The sequence below is a fragment of the Actinia tenebrosa genome, unplaced genomic scaffold (genome assembly GCF_029948245.1).
Source record: "Actinia tenebrosa isolate PJP-AT-01 unplaced genomic scaffold, QUT_ActTen_1.0 PGA_scaffold13__45_contigs__length_12533684, whole genome shotgun sequence".
NCBI lineage: Eukaryota > Metazoa > Cnidaria > Anthozoa > Actiniaria > Actiniidae > Actinia > Actinia tenebrosa.
The window spans coordinates 6,248,564-6,264,194 of record NW_028292573.1 but is presented as its reverse complement, the minus strand read 5'-3'; the positions used below and the strand labels follow the sequence as shown (position 1 = coordinate 6,264,194).

The 15,631-nt window shown below is 38.2% G+C and overlaps 2 protein-coding genes across 3 annotated transcripts; both read right to left on the bottom strand.

Annotated features, from left to right (window-relative positions):
* Positions 1–552: 552 nt before the first annotated feature.
* Positions 553–5,636, bottom strand: LOC116293135 (roundabout homolog 1). 2 transcript variants are annotated; one of them, XM_031700530.2, is made up of 10 exons: positions 4,892–5,636; positions 4,628–4,676; positions 4,348–4,434; positions 3,775–3,969; positions 3,537–3,698; positions 3,138–3,401; positions 2,797–3,063; positions 1,711–1,986; positions 1,173–1,430; positions 553–891 (listed from the first exon to the last, which is right to left on the bottom strand). In XM_031700530.2, the coding sequence occupies exons 1-10, from the start codon at positions 5,603–5,605 to the stop codon at positions 581–583; spliced, it is 2,583 nt and encodes an 860-aa protein (XP_031556390.2). In that variant the 5' UTR covers positions 5,606–5,636; the 3' UTR covers positions 553–580. The 2 variants fall into 2 exon arrangements, with proteins under 2 accessions (XP_031556390.2, XP_088884932.1); XM_089028806.1 differs by having other exon boundaries at positions 4,348–4,431.
* Positions 5,637–7,651: 2,015 nt separating this feature from the next.
* Positions 7,652–13,657, bottom strand: LOC148911678 (roundabout homolog 1-like). Its single transcript, XM_089028726.1, has 10 exons — positions 13,243–13,657; positions 11,991–12,083; positions 11,406–11,600; positions 11,112–11,273; positions 10,581–10,844; positions 9,982–10,248; positions 9,559–9,834; positions 8,858–9,124; positions 8,328–8,693; positions 7,652–7,814 (listed from the first exon to the last, which is right to left on the bottom strand). The coding sequence occupies exons 1-10, from the start codon at positions 13,655–13,657 to the stop codon at positions 7,804–7,806; spliced, it is 2,316 nt and encodes a 771-aa protein (XP_088884852.1). The 3' UTR covers positions 7,652–7,803.
* Positions 13,658–15,631: the final 1,974 nt, after the last annotated feature.

Below are 15,631 nucleotides of genomic sequence, written 5' to 3'. Positions count from 1 at the left end.
AAAATTAGCGCTACGAATTGATATCGACATCCACGATCATTTTAAGTGAAAACTAGCAAATGTATTAAAAGGACGCAGCCTTTTTATCTTAAGAATCTCAAATCTTTGCGGGGGTCTTTTCACTAGGATAAAAACATGCCTTAAAATACTTGGGAGGAATTCATTCAAAGGGGAACGTTCACTTAGTTTAAAAGATAAGATGGGTTTAGTAGGGGAAAAGGATGTTTACGATGGAAAGCCGATGTAGATGAGGCTAAATAAAGTTAAACATTAAAAACAAAAGTCTAGCCGCATCACGAACGTAACCATAACGGGAAAAGACCTAAAACAAAACCACCCGTTTAACTTTTTTCTAATTGACTGCTAAACATTAACAAGCAACTTTTTACTAAAATAACATTCAATGTTACCCAGTAATCTCTCCTTCAAGATTGTTTCAAGATCTAATTTTATTTATATTTTTAAATATAAAATGCGAGTATATAGCATGCACTGATTCATATTTGGTATCATGGCCTAAAACATTGAAAACTAATACTATGGAAATAAAGGTAAATCTTTACTAAAACTTTTATTACGGTTAAGAGACACAAACAACACTGGCGTCTTCGCTATGTTGGCAATTCTCTACTCCCCATCCCGCGTGACGACAGTCTTGAAGTCTACCTTCGCTTCCGGTACAGCTCACGTTGTCCAGCCATATTGGACCAGACCCTTGGCCAAACTTAGCTTTAATCGGAGCCCTTTGAGCATCTTTGAGCCCAAGCTGTCTGCAAACAACACGTGCATTGTTCATGTCCCATTCATCATCACACACTGTTCCCCACTGACCATTGTGATATATCTCTACACGTCCTTCGTAAACGTTTGCAGATCCATGCAGCCGTATGTCTACGCCAGTAAAGAGACCATAGCCATTATAAGTCAATTGGTTTACGAATGTAAAAATAACAGCGCGGATTCTAACATACATTCTCATTTCTTTAAAGCTTTTCCCTCTTACATATCTCTTCTCTTCTCATTCCTTTTCGTTTATTATGATGGATGATAATCATAGAAAAATGTAACACTCCTTATAAACCATGATCAGAGTTTAGAGAAAGCAAAAGAAGCTCTTCACATATAAGATAGGAGCTTTGCAAAACAAAAAATATGTTTGGCCAGTAACTTACCTTTAACTAGACCACTTATTACAAGATGCTGTTTTATAATTCCAAACCCATTTTCTGCAGTACAAGTGTAATTTCCTCTATGTAGATAATTTGCACGGATTATCTTTAGCGTCTTATTTTCTGTACTGTAGTTTGACAATGAATGTTTCCATACGATTCTGGGCGTGGGAACACCAGTTACGCTGCACACTATCGAAAAATTCTGTCCATTCTTCAAGGTGATAAGTGCTGGAAGATTTTTTCTTATAAATGGTGGCACTGCAACATGGGGGGAAAAACAATTGCGATTTTACTCACAACGGTGATTTTCTTAATCGCACTTTTACTGCGATGATATAAAATAAACGTCCGTATTCCAATTCGATCATAGAATGATCGAGTACGACATGTGCTGTTAGCCCTTTATTTCACTCAGGGCCAAGCTAAAAAAAAAAAAAAAAGCTTTTAAAACCGTCAGGCTATTTTACTGCTAAGACTATATATTTTAGCACCCTTCTCAACTTGCTTTTTCATTTCAGAAAATAATGGTGTCACAAACCTGCATCTTGAACCGCTAGAAATGTCGTCACCTTAACTTCACCGAGAATATTCCTGGCTGTTGCCTGGTAACGACCAGAGTCTGTGTACTTGACATTCTTTATAATTAGGTCTCCGTTTTCCTGCCGAAATCGTCCATCGCGTTTTTGATCCCAGTAAGGCACTTTCCAAGTTATTTTCGGGATTGGCCATGCAAATACTTCAAAGTGGATTTTTTTTGTGTGTGTTCGATAACCAAACTCTGTAACATCTGGCCTTTTGATGATCTTTGGTCCGACTAAAAATGGGAAGAGCAATCATCATTCTCTATTTATCTCGGTTGTTATGTTAATGTCGTAGGTATTTCTAGATTTCAATCAATGATCAGCTCCAGAAACTGACCACCATTACCCGATGTTCTGATTTCGGAAAATAGCATACCTTGTGGCTAACTGTGCAAAAACAACTATATATAGATTTATAAAACAACTGTTATGAATGTCGCGTTCTGATTGGTTTGGAGCGAGTGCTTTATGAGAGCACATTGCACGCGCGCGCACTTTCCGTTGCTACATTCCTATCTATTATTTTAATTTGTATTTTATAAAAGAAATAAAAAACTTGCTTGCTGTGCTGTGTGCAGTCATAAAGCACTTGGGGATTGGCAGACACTCGAGAAGTGTCCAGAAGCACTCCGCTACGCGTCGTGCTTCTCCTAACACTTCTCTCGTGTTCTGCCAACACCCGCTTGCTTCATGACTGCACACAGCACGTGCACGCGTTTTCTATTTCTTCAATAGATGAGGCATGGTGAACAAATCATATTTGTACTGAAGCTAGATTGCAATAATGAACCTTGTTCGATATCTCAGAAAAAGTACATTCAGGCGTTATTTGTTAACTTGTGAATAAGCTTATAAACAAAACTGGAAGGGAATAACGTCACATTAAACCAACAAATAACCATCTGATTCAAGTGAATTAAAATTTTACACTTTATATCTAATCTCAGGGCATAATAAGTAAGAGACGTCGGCATTGTTTAAAACAAATTTGAACATTTGCAAAATTCCTTTAAAAAAATCGTTAGTATTTAATAGTAACCAACCTTGGACGATAACTTTCACTTTCTTGACAGTCATGCCTACGGTGTTATTGACAGTGCATACGTATTCACCTCGATCCTCATACTTAGTACGTGATATATTCAACATCTGAGAGTCATACACGTATCGACCTTCTGGTAATAAATCATTGACTTTAGACCAACAAATTTCAGGGCTCGGATACCCTGTGGCGTTGCATGGTAAGACCAAAGTCTGACTTTCGTTGATCGTCATTGGTTGATCTAGAAATGACGTTATCTTGGGGAACACTGTAAAACGAAACAAACATAAGGTTCGACTGGCATTTTTTATTTGAATTCAAGAGCATGAAAACTCATTTTACCATTGACGGTAATTGTAGCCTCAGTTATCTTGGATCCGAGAACATTTGTTGCCAAACACACATAGGTCCCTTCTTCTTCTTTACTGATCTTATAAATATGTAGATCTCCTCCAGTTATATTGTACTGACTGGGCATAGGACCTCCGTCCTTCCTGTACCACGTGATCACTGGAGTAGGAACACCAGAGGCGCGGCAACTAAGCTGTACGTCTTTACCTTGTACGATTGTGCGGTTTGCTGGTGTCTTAGTGAACTGTGCATTGACTGCAAAGTATAAAATAAGCTAAGACTAGCATTGCCTTACAGGCGCATGTAATGTAATGCTCATTACAGCTAATTCAGCCGCGACTGACAATATATTTCTATGTATAAATGCAATAATTGATCACATACTCTTACCTTGCACTAGGATCCGTATCCCGTAGTTGTAAACACCCAAGATATTACGTGCCTTACAGAGGTAAGTCCCTGAGTCTGAACCACGTGACTGTTTAATAACCAAGATACTTTGGGTTACTGGATGTGGGATTTCACTGGGACACATCTGGTCTCTGGCAGAAGCTGGAAAATATCAAAACAAGAAATACAAAATTAAAAATAAATATCATTGTTATTACTAGTAGTGTGTTACTTTTACCTGGATTTGTCACGACGTCACGATGTTTGATAATGTAACGATGAGAACCATTGTCACGTTTTCCAACAAGCATGACATTATCACGGTACCACGTGATCTGTGCAGGTGGATTGGCCGTTACGTTACAGGACAGGACAGCATGATCTCCTTCGTTGAACACTAAGTATCGAGGACTTGGTTCGAAAGTAGGATAGGCTGAAATATTAATGAATACGTTATTCAGTTGCAATAGGTAAATAAATCTGACATCAAGAAGCAACCAAACACATTCAAAAAAAAAAAAAATTAGACGAAAATATTACGCTTATTTAAGGAAGGTTTGATTATAGCGTGAATGAGCACTAGTGGCTAATGTGAGTAGTTTCCTTTAACTAGTGATTATCCATAGTGGAATTTAAAAAAAAGACAACACTACAATAGTTTCATCTCACAATTTATAATCCGCGGTAATTGTTAGTGACTTGTTGTATTTTTCATCCAGCACCAGGCAAAGTATCATTGGTATACTAGCTGTGGTTATGATGAATATTTCTTCGGCCTCACTGTGCAAACTTAATCGGATCAATGACTCACCAAATGAGGTACCGGAACATCCTTTAGGTCCCATAGCTCCTTTTTGCCCTGGTTCACCTTTCTCACCAGGATCTCCTTTAAGACCTGCTAACAAGCAGACACAACACATTATCCAAAGGAAAGACAAGTCTTACAGTATTTCATAATCATATTCTTGGTCTGGCTAGGATTTTTTTTTTTTTTTTTGATTCTCCATGTTCTTTTTTAATTGTCTAATTTATTTTTGTTTTTGTTATTTTTTGGGGGGGAGGGGGGTATAAAAGTGGGGGACCTATCATACCTTGCAATATTCCACAACCATCCTTTTTGTTACCAGTTGTCATTTGACTCTGTAGAGTAAGAAACACAATCCAGTGACCTTGACATAATACAGAGCATATTTGTGAACATACGGTTGCATGTAATTCGACTTTTAAAAAATATAACTTTTGAAATAGTTTCCGTTTTATTTGTAAAAGAAACATGACTTAGTTAGCATTCTTGTCTTCCCTACAGCAGAGGAAGATCGCTCGCTTTGCTGCCAATACTGATTTCTGATACTTACTTCGATAATAACTTTAAACTTGTCGAGACAGGAAAACAGCTGACGAGCCTCCTTTCCTAAGATGTCTGATATCGTCCTGTCCTTAGTGGACTCTTTGTTAAGTTTCGATTGACTAGCCTTATTGTCTTCATTTGAATTATTCAGGATTTCGAATTCAGTAGAAACACTCGAACTCGCATTAACTTCGGTTTCCTTTAGAATCGTGCTGTTGTCCAATGACTTCGTGGAACCGTTTTGTTTCCATCCTTCATCTGAACTATTCAGGATTTTGATTCCAGTAGAAACAGTCGTATCCACAGAGGCTTCTCCTTCTTTGAGGATCGTGTTGTTGGCCAATGATTTGCTCTTAGGACCAAGCTTTCGTATGTCTTTGCCATTGTGTGAATGATACTCATTTTGAAAGCGATGATTGAGTTGATCGTCCAGTGTTCTTTTAGACATATAATGAGCAGTCGTGATGTCACTTTTATCTGTTGCCAGACTGCCTGTGCTCTGTTTGGAAAAAGAGTCAAACGACTTGCTAACTTCGTCATCCTTTTGTTTGTCCTCACTAGTGGAACATTTGCAATCGTTTCTCTCAAGTTTCTCAATTCTTGATTCGTTGACAAGTTGGTTACGAACGACTGCGATTACGAGTCCAATAGAAATACAGACATGGAGAATGTTGAAAATAGTCAAGAAAGGAAAACGAAGGCGTCTTTGCTTAGCCTCCATTGTGATGTCAAAGTGCAAATTCGGCAATTTTAGAGGCAACTGTGAATATATACCTGGCTGGTATGTGATATGGGTTCATTTTTCATGTCAGGTAATGACTGTGTTAACTGCGAGGGCGATGGGTTATGTCAACGAAAGATAACAAAAAGCTAACATTTGTTGTGTTTAGACTAGTGTAGAGGGAAAATCATCAAGGGAAATTTTTCTTGGCGGCTTCCATCCCATTTAAAAAAATATACCTATTTCATGATATCGGATACTGATAGGGCTATGTATACTTAATTAACTAGTGATTAGAAACAGTGGGATACATATAGGTCACTCGGACGTCAATTCCATCGGGCTGCGTTACTTGTTTAAGGTTCTTCATAGACGTCAGATAAAGTGTCGCTTAGTTCATGTCTCCATGCATATTCTTAGTGAATGTGCCCGTTTGAATGCCTGTCTCGTTTGAATCCCTGTACTCTAGGAGGCTTTCAACCCGCTGTACTGTCCCCCATGTCTTTTTATTCTGTTTTCATTTATATGTTTTTGATTAGACGAAATCTTTAACTTTATAATCGAACCCTGAAACAACCTCTGGGCTGTTCAAAGTCAGAGCGCGGCTAAATCGCAGATCGATACTCTGAAACAGCCTCTGGACTGATCTAAGTCAGGGCACGGCTAACTCACATATTGAACCCTTAAACAACCTCTGGACTGATCTAAGTCATGGCACGGCTAACCCAGATCGAACCCTGAAACAATTGCAACCTCTGGACTGATCTTAGTCAGAGCACTGCTAACTCACAGATCGTACCCTGAAACAACATCTGGGCTGATCTATAAGTCAGGGCACGGCTAAATCACAGATTGTTGAACCCTGAAACAACCTGTTATGCCACTGTTTGCTACATTTAGATTACAATTTAATTACATTTTGATGGTTTACGATAATGATTCACATTAGTAGTCAAGGAGATGCGGGACCACTAGATTTGAAAAGTTGAGTGTTTAATCACTGTGATATCGAATTGTGGACTTCCTGAACTCGGAAATAATTGTCGCACTAACTGTCCTAAGTTACTTGTACTAGGTATTATTATAGTTAAAAACCAAAGTGATTAGGAGTTTTGTTTGGGACAGCATCTCTCTTCGAAATAGTTAAAAGGAATCCGAGAATTATTTTGTAAGACAGTTGAGTTGAGCCGAGTAACTGATAGCACAAGCATTCGACAGAAGCCCTACAATAAAAAGTTAAAGGTATTTCCCTGCCTTGGAGATCCTAGGTACCGTAGTCTTACATTGGTGGAGAAGCCTCAGCGCTTAGAGATAACAATAACAATCTTTCACCACATACCTTGGAACATGGAAAACAATATTAATCTTCAGCTACACTATGATTTATTGCAAGTACCTAAACCAACGACTATAATCAAAGATAACTTTACTGATCAACTCAACAAATTATGCAACTTGTATGACAAACAATTACTTTACAATATTGACCACGGAAGCAAGAAAATCGAAGAGATTGAAGAAAATGGTACAACATTTCTCGAAATATTGTTATACACCGTGGCTACCATTACAATAGTTCACACATTCTTGTGATCATCGTACTGCTTGCCATCTCATGCAGAAGGCTGGGGTGGACCAATTCAAATCCAAGTTAAAGCTTGGTTAACTCACCGTTTGAATAAGAATGATAAAAGGTAAATTATATACCATGAAAAGATGAAAAAAAATACTTTTTTACTTTTTTCATCTTTTCACAGTGTATAATTTACCTTTTATCATTACTGTTTCATTAGAAACACCGACGCAGCTCATACTAGTTTTTATCTAGTTATCTCTTCGTTTGAATAAGAATTTAGTATACGTTAGGTCTTGTGGAAGGAGAAAGAACTGGAGAATTACCTGAAGAAAATTAAACGCATTGCATCGAAGAGACAAAAAAGAAAAAAAACTCTACCCAGATTGTGAGCTCGTTTTTTTATTGATCATCGTTTATTATCTATTTTTGAAAATTTAAAAGACAATTATATTATAGTTAACATTGGAAAGTGTTCAGTCTAGCTAATGAGTAACAAACATTGTGGGTCGGGTTGGACAGATCACAACATTTAATGTTTTTTATATCGTTAGTCCACGGCCAACAGCAGTTGATGTAGTGACATGGCCAAGCGGAAGACCTCTTTCTTATTGCTTTGCCTTCCCTAATCGACCGCTACAAAACAATTTTCCAAATGACATTTATTAGCATAGTATAGCACTAACACATTCTAGCTAGTTTTAGGGGGGGAGGGGTATGTTAAGTATACCGGAAATAATAGTTTTCCCCTGTTAAAGCCAATGGTGATAATTAAGATTTTATTAAGTAATATTTGATTAAACACAGGGTTTATGAGTTTATACAAGACAATTCAAGCCGCACAGGGTTTATGTGTAATGCAAAATCTGGGTAGGTCACAGGTACCGATTGCAAAATCAAGTTCTTCGTAAATTTCGAAATTAACAAAAAATAATATTGTAACGAAAAAAGTTGAACGTTATAGAATTTTTCAACCGATATGCTTGCTATGCAACGTAAGGTTTAAACCAGAAAATTGATGTCGGTAATGTAAAATAAGAGTAAAATATTGACACTTTTGTGAAAGTGACAAACTCGTGACTTTTTCAGTCTTTTAATGCAAAAAAAAAAATATATATATATATATATATATACTAATCCACGACCTACCTTTGTACTTAACAAGAAATCCTGTTTTTTGTTTGGAACGATCTGAGATGAATTGCAGGTACAGTGCGTTTGATGAACTAGTGATGTTCGGTGGTAAAGCATTCCCGCTGAATTCACCAAAGAGATGATTGGATGTAGAATTGCCGTTGTATATTCTCAGTCTGTCACAACAAGATTCAGTGTCGAAGCTCGTGAAATATAAACTGATTTTAGCATTGGATGTTAACTTCCAGTCGTATTTGAAATTTCCTGGGTAGTTACTCGGGTAATTATACGAGAATAGTGTCCCAGTCGATCGGCTCGTCGTTGAGTAAGACTTGTATCTGTAGCTATAATAGTCCCTACGTCCTTCTACCTTAACCCATCCTAAATACAAAATTAAAAAATCAAAAAAGGCGCAAATTAAAACTATTTGTTGCAAATACATTTATAACCGGCTGAATATTACTAATTTATAGACTATTACAGACACATTACATTATGAATCAAATGTCAAGTTTTAACGGCAGATATTTGCAATGGGTCCTTACTTTCTATTATTGTCACATTAAGGGTTTGCTGATCAGACCCAAATGCATTTGTAGCCGTGCAGGTATAGCGTCCAGCATGTCGACTTCCAACATTAACGATATTCAGAGGTAGGCTCAGTGTTGTTTCAGATATTATCGTGTTATCCTTGAGTGTCCAAACTATCTCAGGTGTTGGTACCCCTACTGCATGGCACATCTCGGTTAGGTTTCTTCCCTCTTTCACCGAAATGCGCTTTCGAAACTCTTTCGATATAATCAATGCTTGAACTAGAAAAGTAAACAATTCGTAGGTAGCACAATCACAATACGTCAGGTTCTGTTTACACAGAACCGGATCACTATGATAATGTTAGTGATTTTCCATATATCTCATTTTGCTTAAAGCATACTGTTTACTGCTTGGCGTACCAAAAGCTTTCCGGAGAAGCCAGGTGTTCACACGGTACCGAACAATTCGACCTCGAATTTTTAGGCCTCAAATTTGCACAGCTAGGAGTACGAATCCCTAAACGTGCAACTTTTTAACCTGTTAAAAATCTGTCCGGTACCGTGTAAACGTAACCTCAGTCACTCCTTCCATTGTTTATTCGTTTTTATCTTCTTCCTTTCTTCCTTCCTTCTTCGCTTTCCTTTCTTTCCTTCTTCCTTCCTAAACAAAAATACCGTGAAGAAAACCATAAACACAAAACTTCATTTCTTACCAGCATCTCTAACTATCAGTAAAGTTGTCACTTTCACTTCACCGAGAATATTCCTGGCTGTTGCCTGGTAACGACCAGAGTCTTCGTACTTGGTATTCTCAATGAAAAGAGAGCCATTTCTCTGTCGAAATCGTCCCTCGTTGACATCCTTGCGGTTTGTTTTTTTCCAAGTTATTTTGGCTTCTGGAAAAGCAAAAACCTCAAACAAAAAAGTATGGGATTTTCCACGATAACCATATTCTCTGGCGTTAGGTATTTTCGTGATTTTAGGGCCAACTGGAAAACGAATAAAAACAAAACGGAAAAAATGAATTGAAATAATAATGTTATTCACATCACTTTCTTAATTTTCTGTGGGGCCCGGCCCTACAAGCATCGAAAAAAGCATCAAAAAAAGAGGATAAGATTTCCATGGATAAATACCTTGAACAATTACTGTAACCTTATTGACAGTTGTGCCTACGGTGTTATTGACAGTACATACATACTCTCCTCGATCCTCGTACTTAACACGTGATATATTCAACATCTGAAAGTCGTACAAGTAACGACCTTCTGGTAATGAATCATTGACTTTAGACCAACGAATCTCAGGGCTCGGGAACCCTGTGGCGTTACATGGCAAGACCAAGGTCTGACTTTCGTTGAGCGTCATTGGTTGATCTAGAAATGACGTAATCTTGGGGAACACTGTAAAAAAGAACAAGCCGCAAAACCTAATCTTAATTCGACTTTTTTTCTTTACTAAAATTTCAGAACAACACAAAAGCAGGTGTCTGTCTCCATTGGTTAGTGCGCGACCTTCAGAGCTAGAGGTCCACGATTCGATACTCAGAATCTCCATGTCTTTTTCGATTTCTCCCTGCTTTGTCTGGCTCTAGATTTGGATAGCCATAATAAGGAGCAATGGTAGTCTGAGGGGGTAAAGGGCAAACCTTGGGTGGCTTTATACATAAGCCTTTAACCACTCCCCGCGCGTTATTGAAGTAAAATAATTGCCATCACCTTTTTAAGAACCTTACCATTGACGGTAATTGTAGCCTCAGTTGTCTTGGATCCGAGGACATTTGTTGCCAAACACACAAAAGTCCCTTCTTCTTCTTTACTGATCTTATAAATATGTAGATCTCCTCCACTTATATTGTACTGACTGGGCATGGGACCTCCGTCCTTCCTGTACCACGTGATCACTGGAGTAGGAACACCAGAGGCGCGGCAACTAAGCTGTATGTCATTACCTTTTACGACTGTGGTGGAGGATGGGTAAGCAGAACACCTAACATACACTAAAATAAATCAAAACGTAGGTTTTTGAGTAGAGTTTGGTTTCTCTATAGATTTGAAGTTTCAATTGGTTTCTTTTCAGCCCCTTCCGGTCTAGATCTGTGAATTTGTTGGGCCCTGACTTAGCTAGTCCAGAGGTTGCTTCAGGGTTCGATATTGATGTTCATATTATATAGCTTTTCTTTGATTGGTGCGCATTTGGAGAGACTTGAAAACCTCAGCTCTATTCACAAGCGTCATATAATCCAGTTCGTAAATGTATAATTCACCTCGTACGAGAACTGGTATTTCATATGAGACAGCACCCATCATATTATATGCCTTACAGACGTAAGTCCCTGAGTCTGAACCACGTGACTGCTTAATAACCAATGTACTTTGGGTTACTGGATGTGTGATTTCACTGGGACACATATAGAGTCTGGCAGAAGCTGGGAAACAATGTAAAATCTTTATTTAAAGAGAATTAAGGTTTTCTACATGTGATAGAAATGACTCAGAACAGCAAACGTTCGATAAGATAGCATTGTCTGGTATCGCTATTCACAAAAAAAACAGCCTACCTTTCTTAATGTGGATGTTGCGATTCTCAATGATGTAACGTTGGGTTACATTATTTCCTTTTTGAAACAGCACTCTGTTGTTACGGTGCCACGTGATCTGTGCAGGGGGACTGGCGGTTGCGTTACAGGACAGGACAGCATGATCTCCTTCGTTTAACACCAAGTATCGAGGACTTGGTTCGAAAGTAGGATAGGCTGGGAAAAATTAAGTAAGTACAAAGCACAATGCAATGGCATTTAGAAAAAATTCTTATTATTATGACTAGCAATATTAACGCAAACATTGCATTGCACATTCGTTGGCACCAGTACTGGCAGATGACATCCACATTGTTTATGAGATATCAACATGTGGAGGGTGAAGATGCTGGATTCGTTGAGGTTAATAGGGGTGCTTCTACCAACAATAACAAAATATCAGACAAAAACCAAATTATATTTTATGTATACAGGACTCCAGTTATACCCAGCCAGTGACTTTACTGTATTTCCTTGTAAAATATCGAAGTATAAATCAAAAATAAATAAAAAAATTACAAAATAAAGTCAAATTATATTCAAACGTGCAAATATATTTGCTCCTACCAAATGAAGTCCCGGAACATCCCTTTGCTCCTAAGGCTCCTTTTTCTCCTTTTTCTCCTTGTTTGCCTTTCTCACCAGGCTCGCCTTTAGGACCTGAAAAGTTTATTTATTCAAATTACGGTTGGCTATCTCAAAGTGACCACATTGGAACAAGGTTGCAAGCAGAAATTAAGAAAACAGGCTTGAGGGAAGTTATCTGGTCAGGTGTCACTTTACCTCTCAAACGTTGGCATCCTTTTGCCAAGTTTTTGTCCACTTCACCGGATTTAAATTGATTCTGACAAGAAAAAAATAGAACGTTGTCAATACAGGTGGTCATACATTGTGAGGTCATGTAAGGGATATGAGGTGGGTTGGTTTCTTTATTTTTTACAAAATTTGTATGTATTTAATTATCTCAGCATGATATACTGAGAGAATTTTGAAATTTCAAATTCAATTTTTTTTATATATACTTGAATTGCTTGGAAACTGTTGCATATGACTGGTTTTCTTTTCTCTTACATTACTACTCTTCCCAGTAGGCCGTTAAACCCCACGTTTTTTCAACCCATCCGGAGGAGCTTTTAAACCCTCCCGCGGCTGAGAAAAATTGATCGCCTGATCGCATTTTGTGTACCACGTGATGAGCTTTTGGATGTACCACGTGATCAAATTTTTTTGGCGTTGTCAAATTTTGATCACGCGGTACATCCAAAAGCTCATCACGTGGTACACAAAATGCGATCACGCGATTAATTTTTCTCAGCCTCGGGAGGGTTTAAAAGCTCCTCCGGATGGGTTGAAAAAACGTGGGGTGTAACGGGCTACTGGGAAGAGTAGTATGACTCGATAGAGCGATTATATTTAATTCGTGAAACAAAGTTGTACTATTAGTAGCTAACACTTCGTTAAACTAAATAAAAACAAATCACAATAGTCTACTAAAGTCTACTAACTATGTATTATGCGTACTATTTTTTCACGGGTTAAACTTAATCACTCTAAAGATCAAAAGAAAATAATAGAATTCATAAAGAGCATTTTACTCACAATTTGAGTCTTTCTTATATTTAGATGAAGTGTGCTGAAAATCGTACACATTACCTCTATAAAATATTTTAACTCTTTGAAGCAGGAAATTAGGTAACGTTCTTTGCTCAAAAGGTTTTTAAGGGTCTTAGGCTCTGGAGACTTTGTCTTATTTTCTTGATTCCCTTTTTGATTCCTTTAGCCAATGTCGTAGACGACACGGGAATTTCAGTCGTCGTACCAGTTGATGGTCTGGTATCATTTAAAGAGCCTTCTTCTATGATCCTGGTGGTGCTCGATTGGTTGGCAAGGAATGGTTCAGCACTAGCTGCGGCTTTATACGATTCTTCCTTGTATCCAGAAACCAATTGCTCGTCTAATGTCCTTCTAGCCAATGAATGAGCAGTCGTTACATCATGGGACTTAATAATATTCTCGTCAGTGATGGAGTCAAGTGACTTATTCGCTTCATTTTTCCTTTTTGTTTCCTCACTGATGGGACATTTGCAATCGTTTCTCTCGAGTTTCTCAAACCTCGATTCGTTGACAAGTTGGTTACGAACGACGGCGATTACGAGGCCAATAGAAATACAAACATGGAGAATGTGGAACACAGTCAAGAAAGAAAAACGAGGTCGCCTTTGCTTGGTTTCCATGGTATTCTGCATTCCTCAGGGACTCAGGACTTGCAATGGAATGAACGTTAATGCTCACTGGTGTCGAGAGATAACAGAGAAATAGGAAAACAAGAGTTCGATCCTCTGAGTTCGATCGGACCTTTTGACTCCTTCACTGAGTTAGTAATATGAGCCAGTAACTGTAGGGGGGCTACTAAGTCTGGAATTATAAGTTTCAAATTATAAATCACTGCGGACAAAAGCCTACGTATCGATTTCCGGTGTTGTGACCTCCGGTATTTTACTCAAAAACACGACCATTTTGGAGGCTGTTTTGACTATTTTACAATAATAATAGATTATAACCTCAATTTACCTCCACAAATGAGTTAAGTGATGTCTTACCATTTACCGTTAACGGTTTGAACTCATTGTGATCTGATTTCGGTGGGGGAAATTTTAATTTTTGAATGCTGACTGGAGACATTTTTAACTAGGCGTTTCTACATTTGAGTCAACCAAGTCGCGAAAAACTGTGTATGACTTGAATACGCATGACCCCAATTCGATTTTACCGCCAGAATATATACTTGGAATAAATTTCCCGCATTTTGATACCAAGATCGGCTATATTAATTGAGTTGTGCGTGGGGCTGAAATGGCTTCTAAATGTCCATATCTCGTCTGTTTGATTCTGTTGGCTGTCTGTATGACTGTAGCTGCAGTTGAAGATCGAAGATTTTAACGATACAAATGTCAATGCAAACTCTGAATTCGGACAGAATTCTGCTTCGTTTACTTACAGAATCAATACGTAAGTCCCTAAGTTTCTTATTACTGAAATTTCTCTCTCTCTCTCATGTAAAATCGGAATGTTAAGCCTGAATAGTCTGTTATTTTTTGCAATAAATGTGTAAGCTTGACAATGTTGTGATTTATATACGTGCAGCCTATTTATTTTGCCACTTTTCGTTTTTTAATCTACTTGTACATACATTCATATATATGCAATCTATTTTGTAGTACCTTACAGTCTATACATGAGATAGTTTAGACAGGGACAGCTCACCATGTTCGTTAGGTTCGCGTTAGTTAGATTTTCCTCTTTCATCAAATACTGTGTACTTATTTACTGAGTGAGAGGGCCGTACGGGAAAATATTTGGCTGAGGTGATGACGTACAAATGACCGAGAGCCAAATATTTTCCCGTACGGCCCGACCTAACTCAGTCAATAAGCATTTTATCATATGACCCTGAATAAAAAGATATTTTAAAAGTTGCAAATTATGTCAATATGGTCGCATGTTTCGAGCAGGGCCATACGGATTCGTACAGCCCTGCTCGCTCAAAGCCGTACGGCCCTGCTCACGCCATTTTCCCAAAGGTTTTTTTAAGAGCGCGCGTCCGGACAGATACGGGTCATATGATAAATACGTTAACGATCTGTTTTTCAATATTTTTCCTTTACGATCGAATTCTGAATGCTGTAACTTTCTGCTAACCTGCTGAGCGTTGAACTCGGCGCGCAAAGCATGAATGGACAAAATGACTGATCCTAAGCATTTTTGAAGCTTGGAATTACGAAGCAAAGGCGGCGGTATAGCTTATTGATTTGTAGACACGTATATTCTGTTTCAGTAAAAAAAAAAAAACAGAAAAATACGCAAAAATTGGATTACAGTAGCCTGGGAATGACTGCCAGCGCGAAACAGCTAAACGCTCTGTGATTGGGTGAAATAAATTTCACCGCTCAGCTGGATCGGAATAGTGGACCATGGCACAGAGAGGCTTGGAAGGGGGGAGGGAGGGGGAGGGGAGTATGTTCATTTATTCGTAAAATTATATATCACCGACGTTTTCATTCAAATTGCCTATTTCGGATCATGCATGACATTCCCTAGGGAATTGTTCCTAATAAGGCAATAAAGATAAAGATACGCATGCGCAGGAGTGCTAGTTATCTACTGCCATTTACCAAGTCAGAGATATATTGGGTCCGGCCTTGTACGCA

Coding starts and splice junctions, on each gene's coding strand:
- LOC116293135 (XM_031700530.2), bottom strand. CDS start 5,605: ATGGAGGCTAAGCAAAGACGCCTTCGTTTTCCTTTCTTGACTATTTTC. Junction 3,402..3,536: donor GATACGGATCCTAGTGCAAG/GTAAGAGTATGT, acceptor TATACTTTGCAG/TCAATGCACAGTTCACTAAG. Junction 892..1,172: donor AATAAGTGGTCTAGTTAAAG/GTAAGTTACTGG, acceptor TTACTGGCGTAG/ACATACGGCTGCATGGATCT.
- LOC148911678 (XM_089028726.1), bottom strand. CDS start 13,657: ATGGAAACCAAGCAAAGGCGACCTCGTTTTTCTTTCTTGACTGTGTTC. Junction 12,084..13,242: donor TGATACCAGACCATCAACTG/GTACGACGACTG, acceptor TAAACTTTTCAG/GTCCTAAAGGCGAGCCTGGT. Junction 9,835..9,981: donor GGTTACAGTAATTGTTCAAG/GTATTTATCCAT, acceptor TTCGTTTTCCAG/TTGGCCCTAAAATCACGAAA.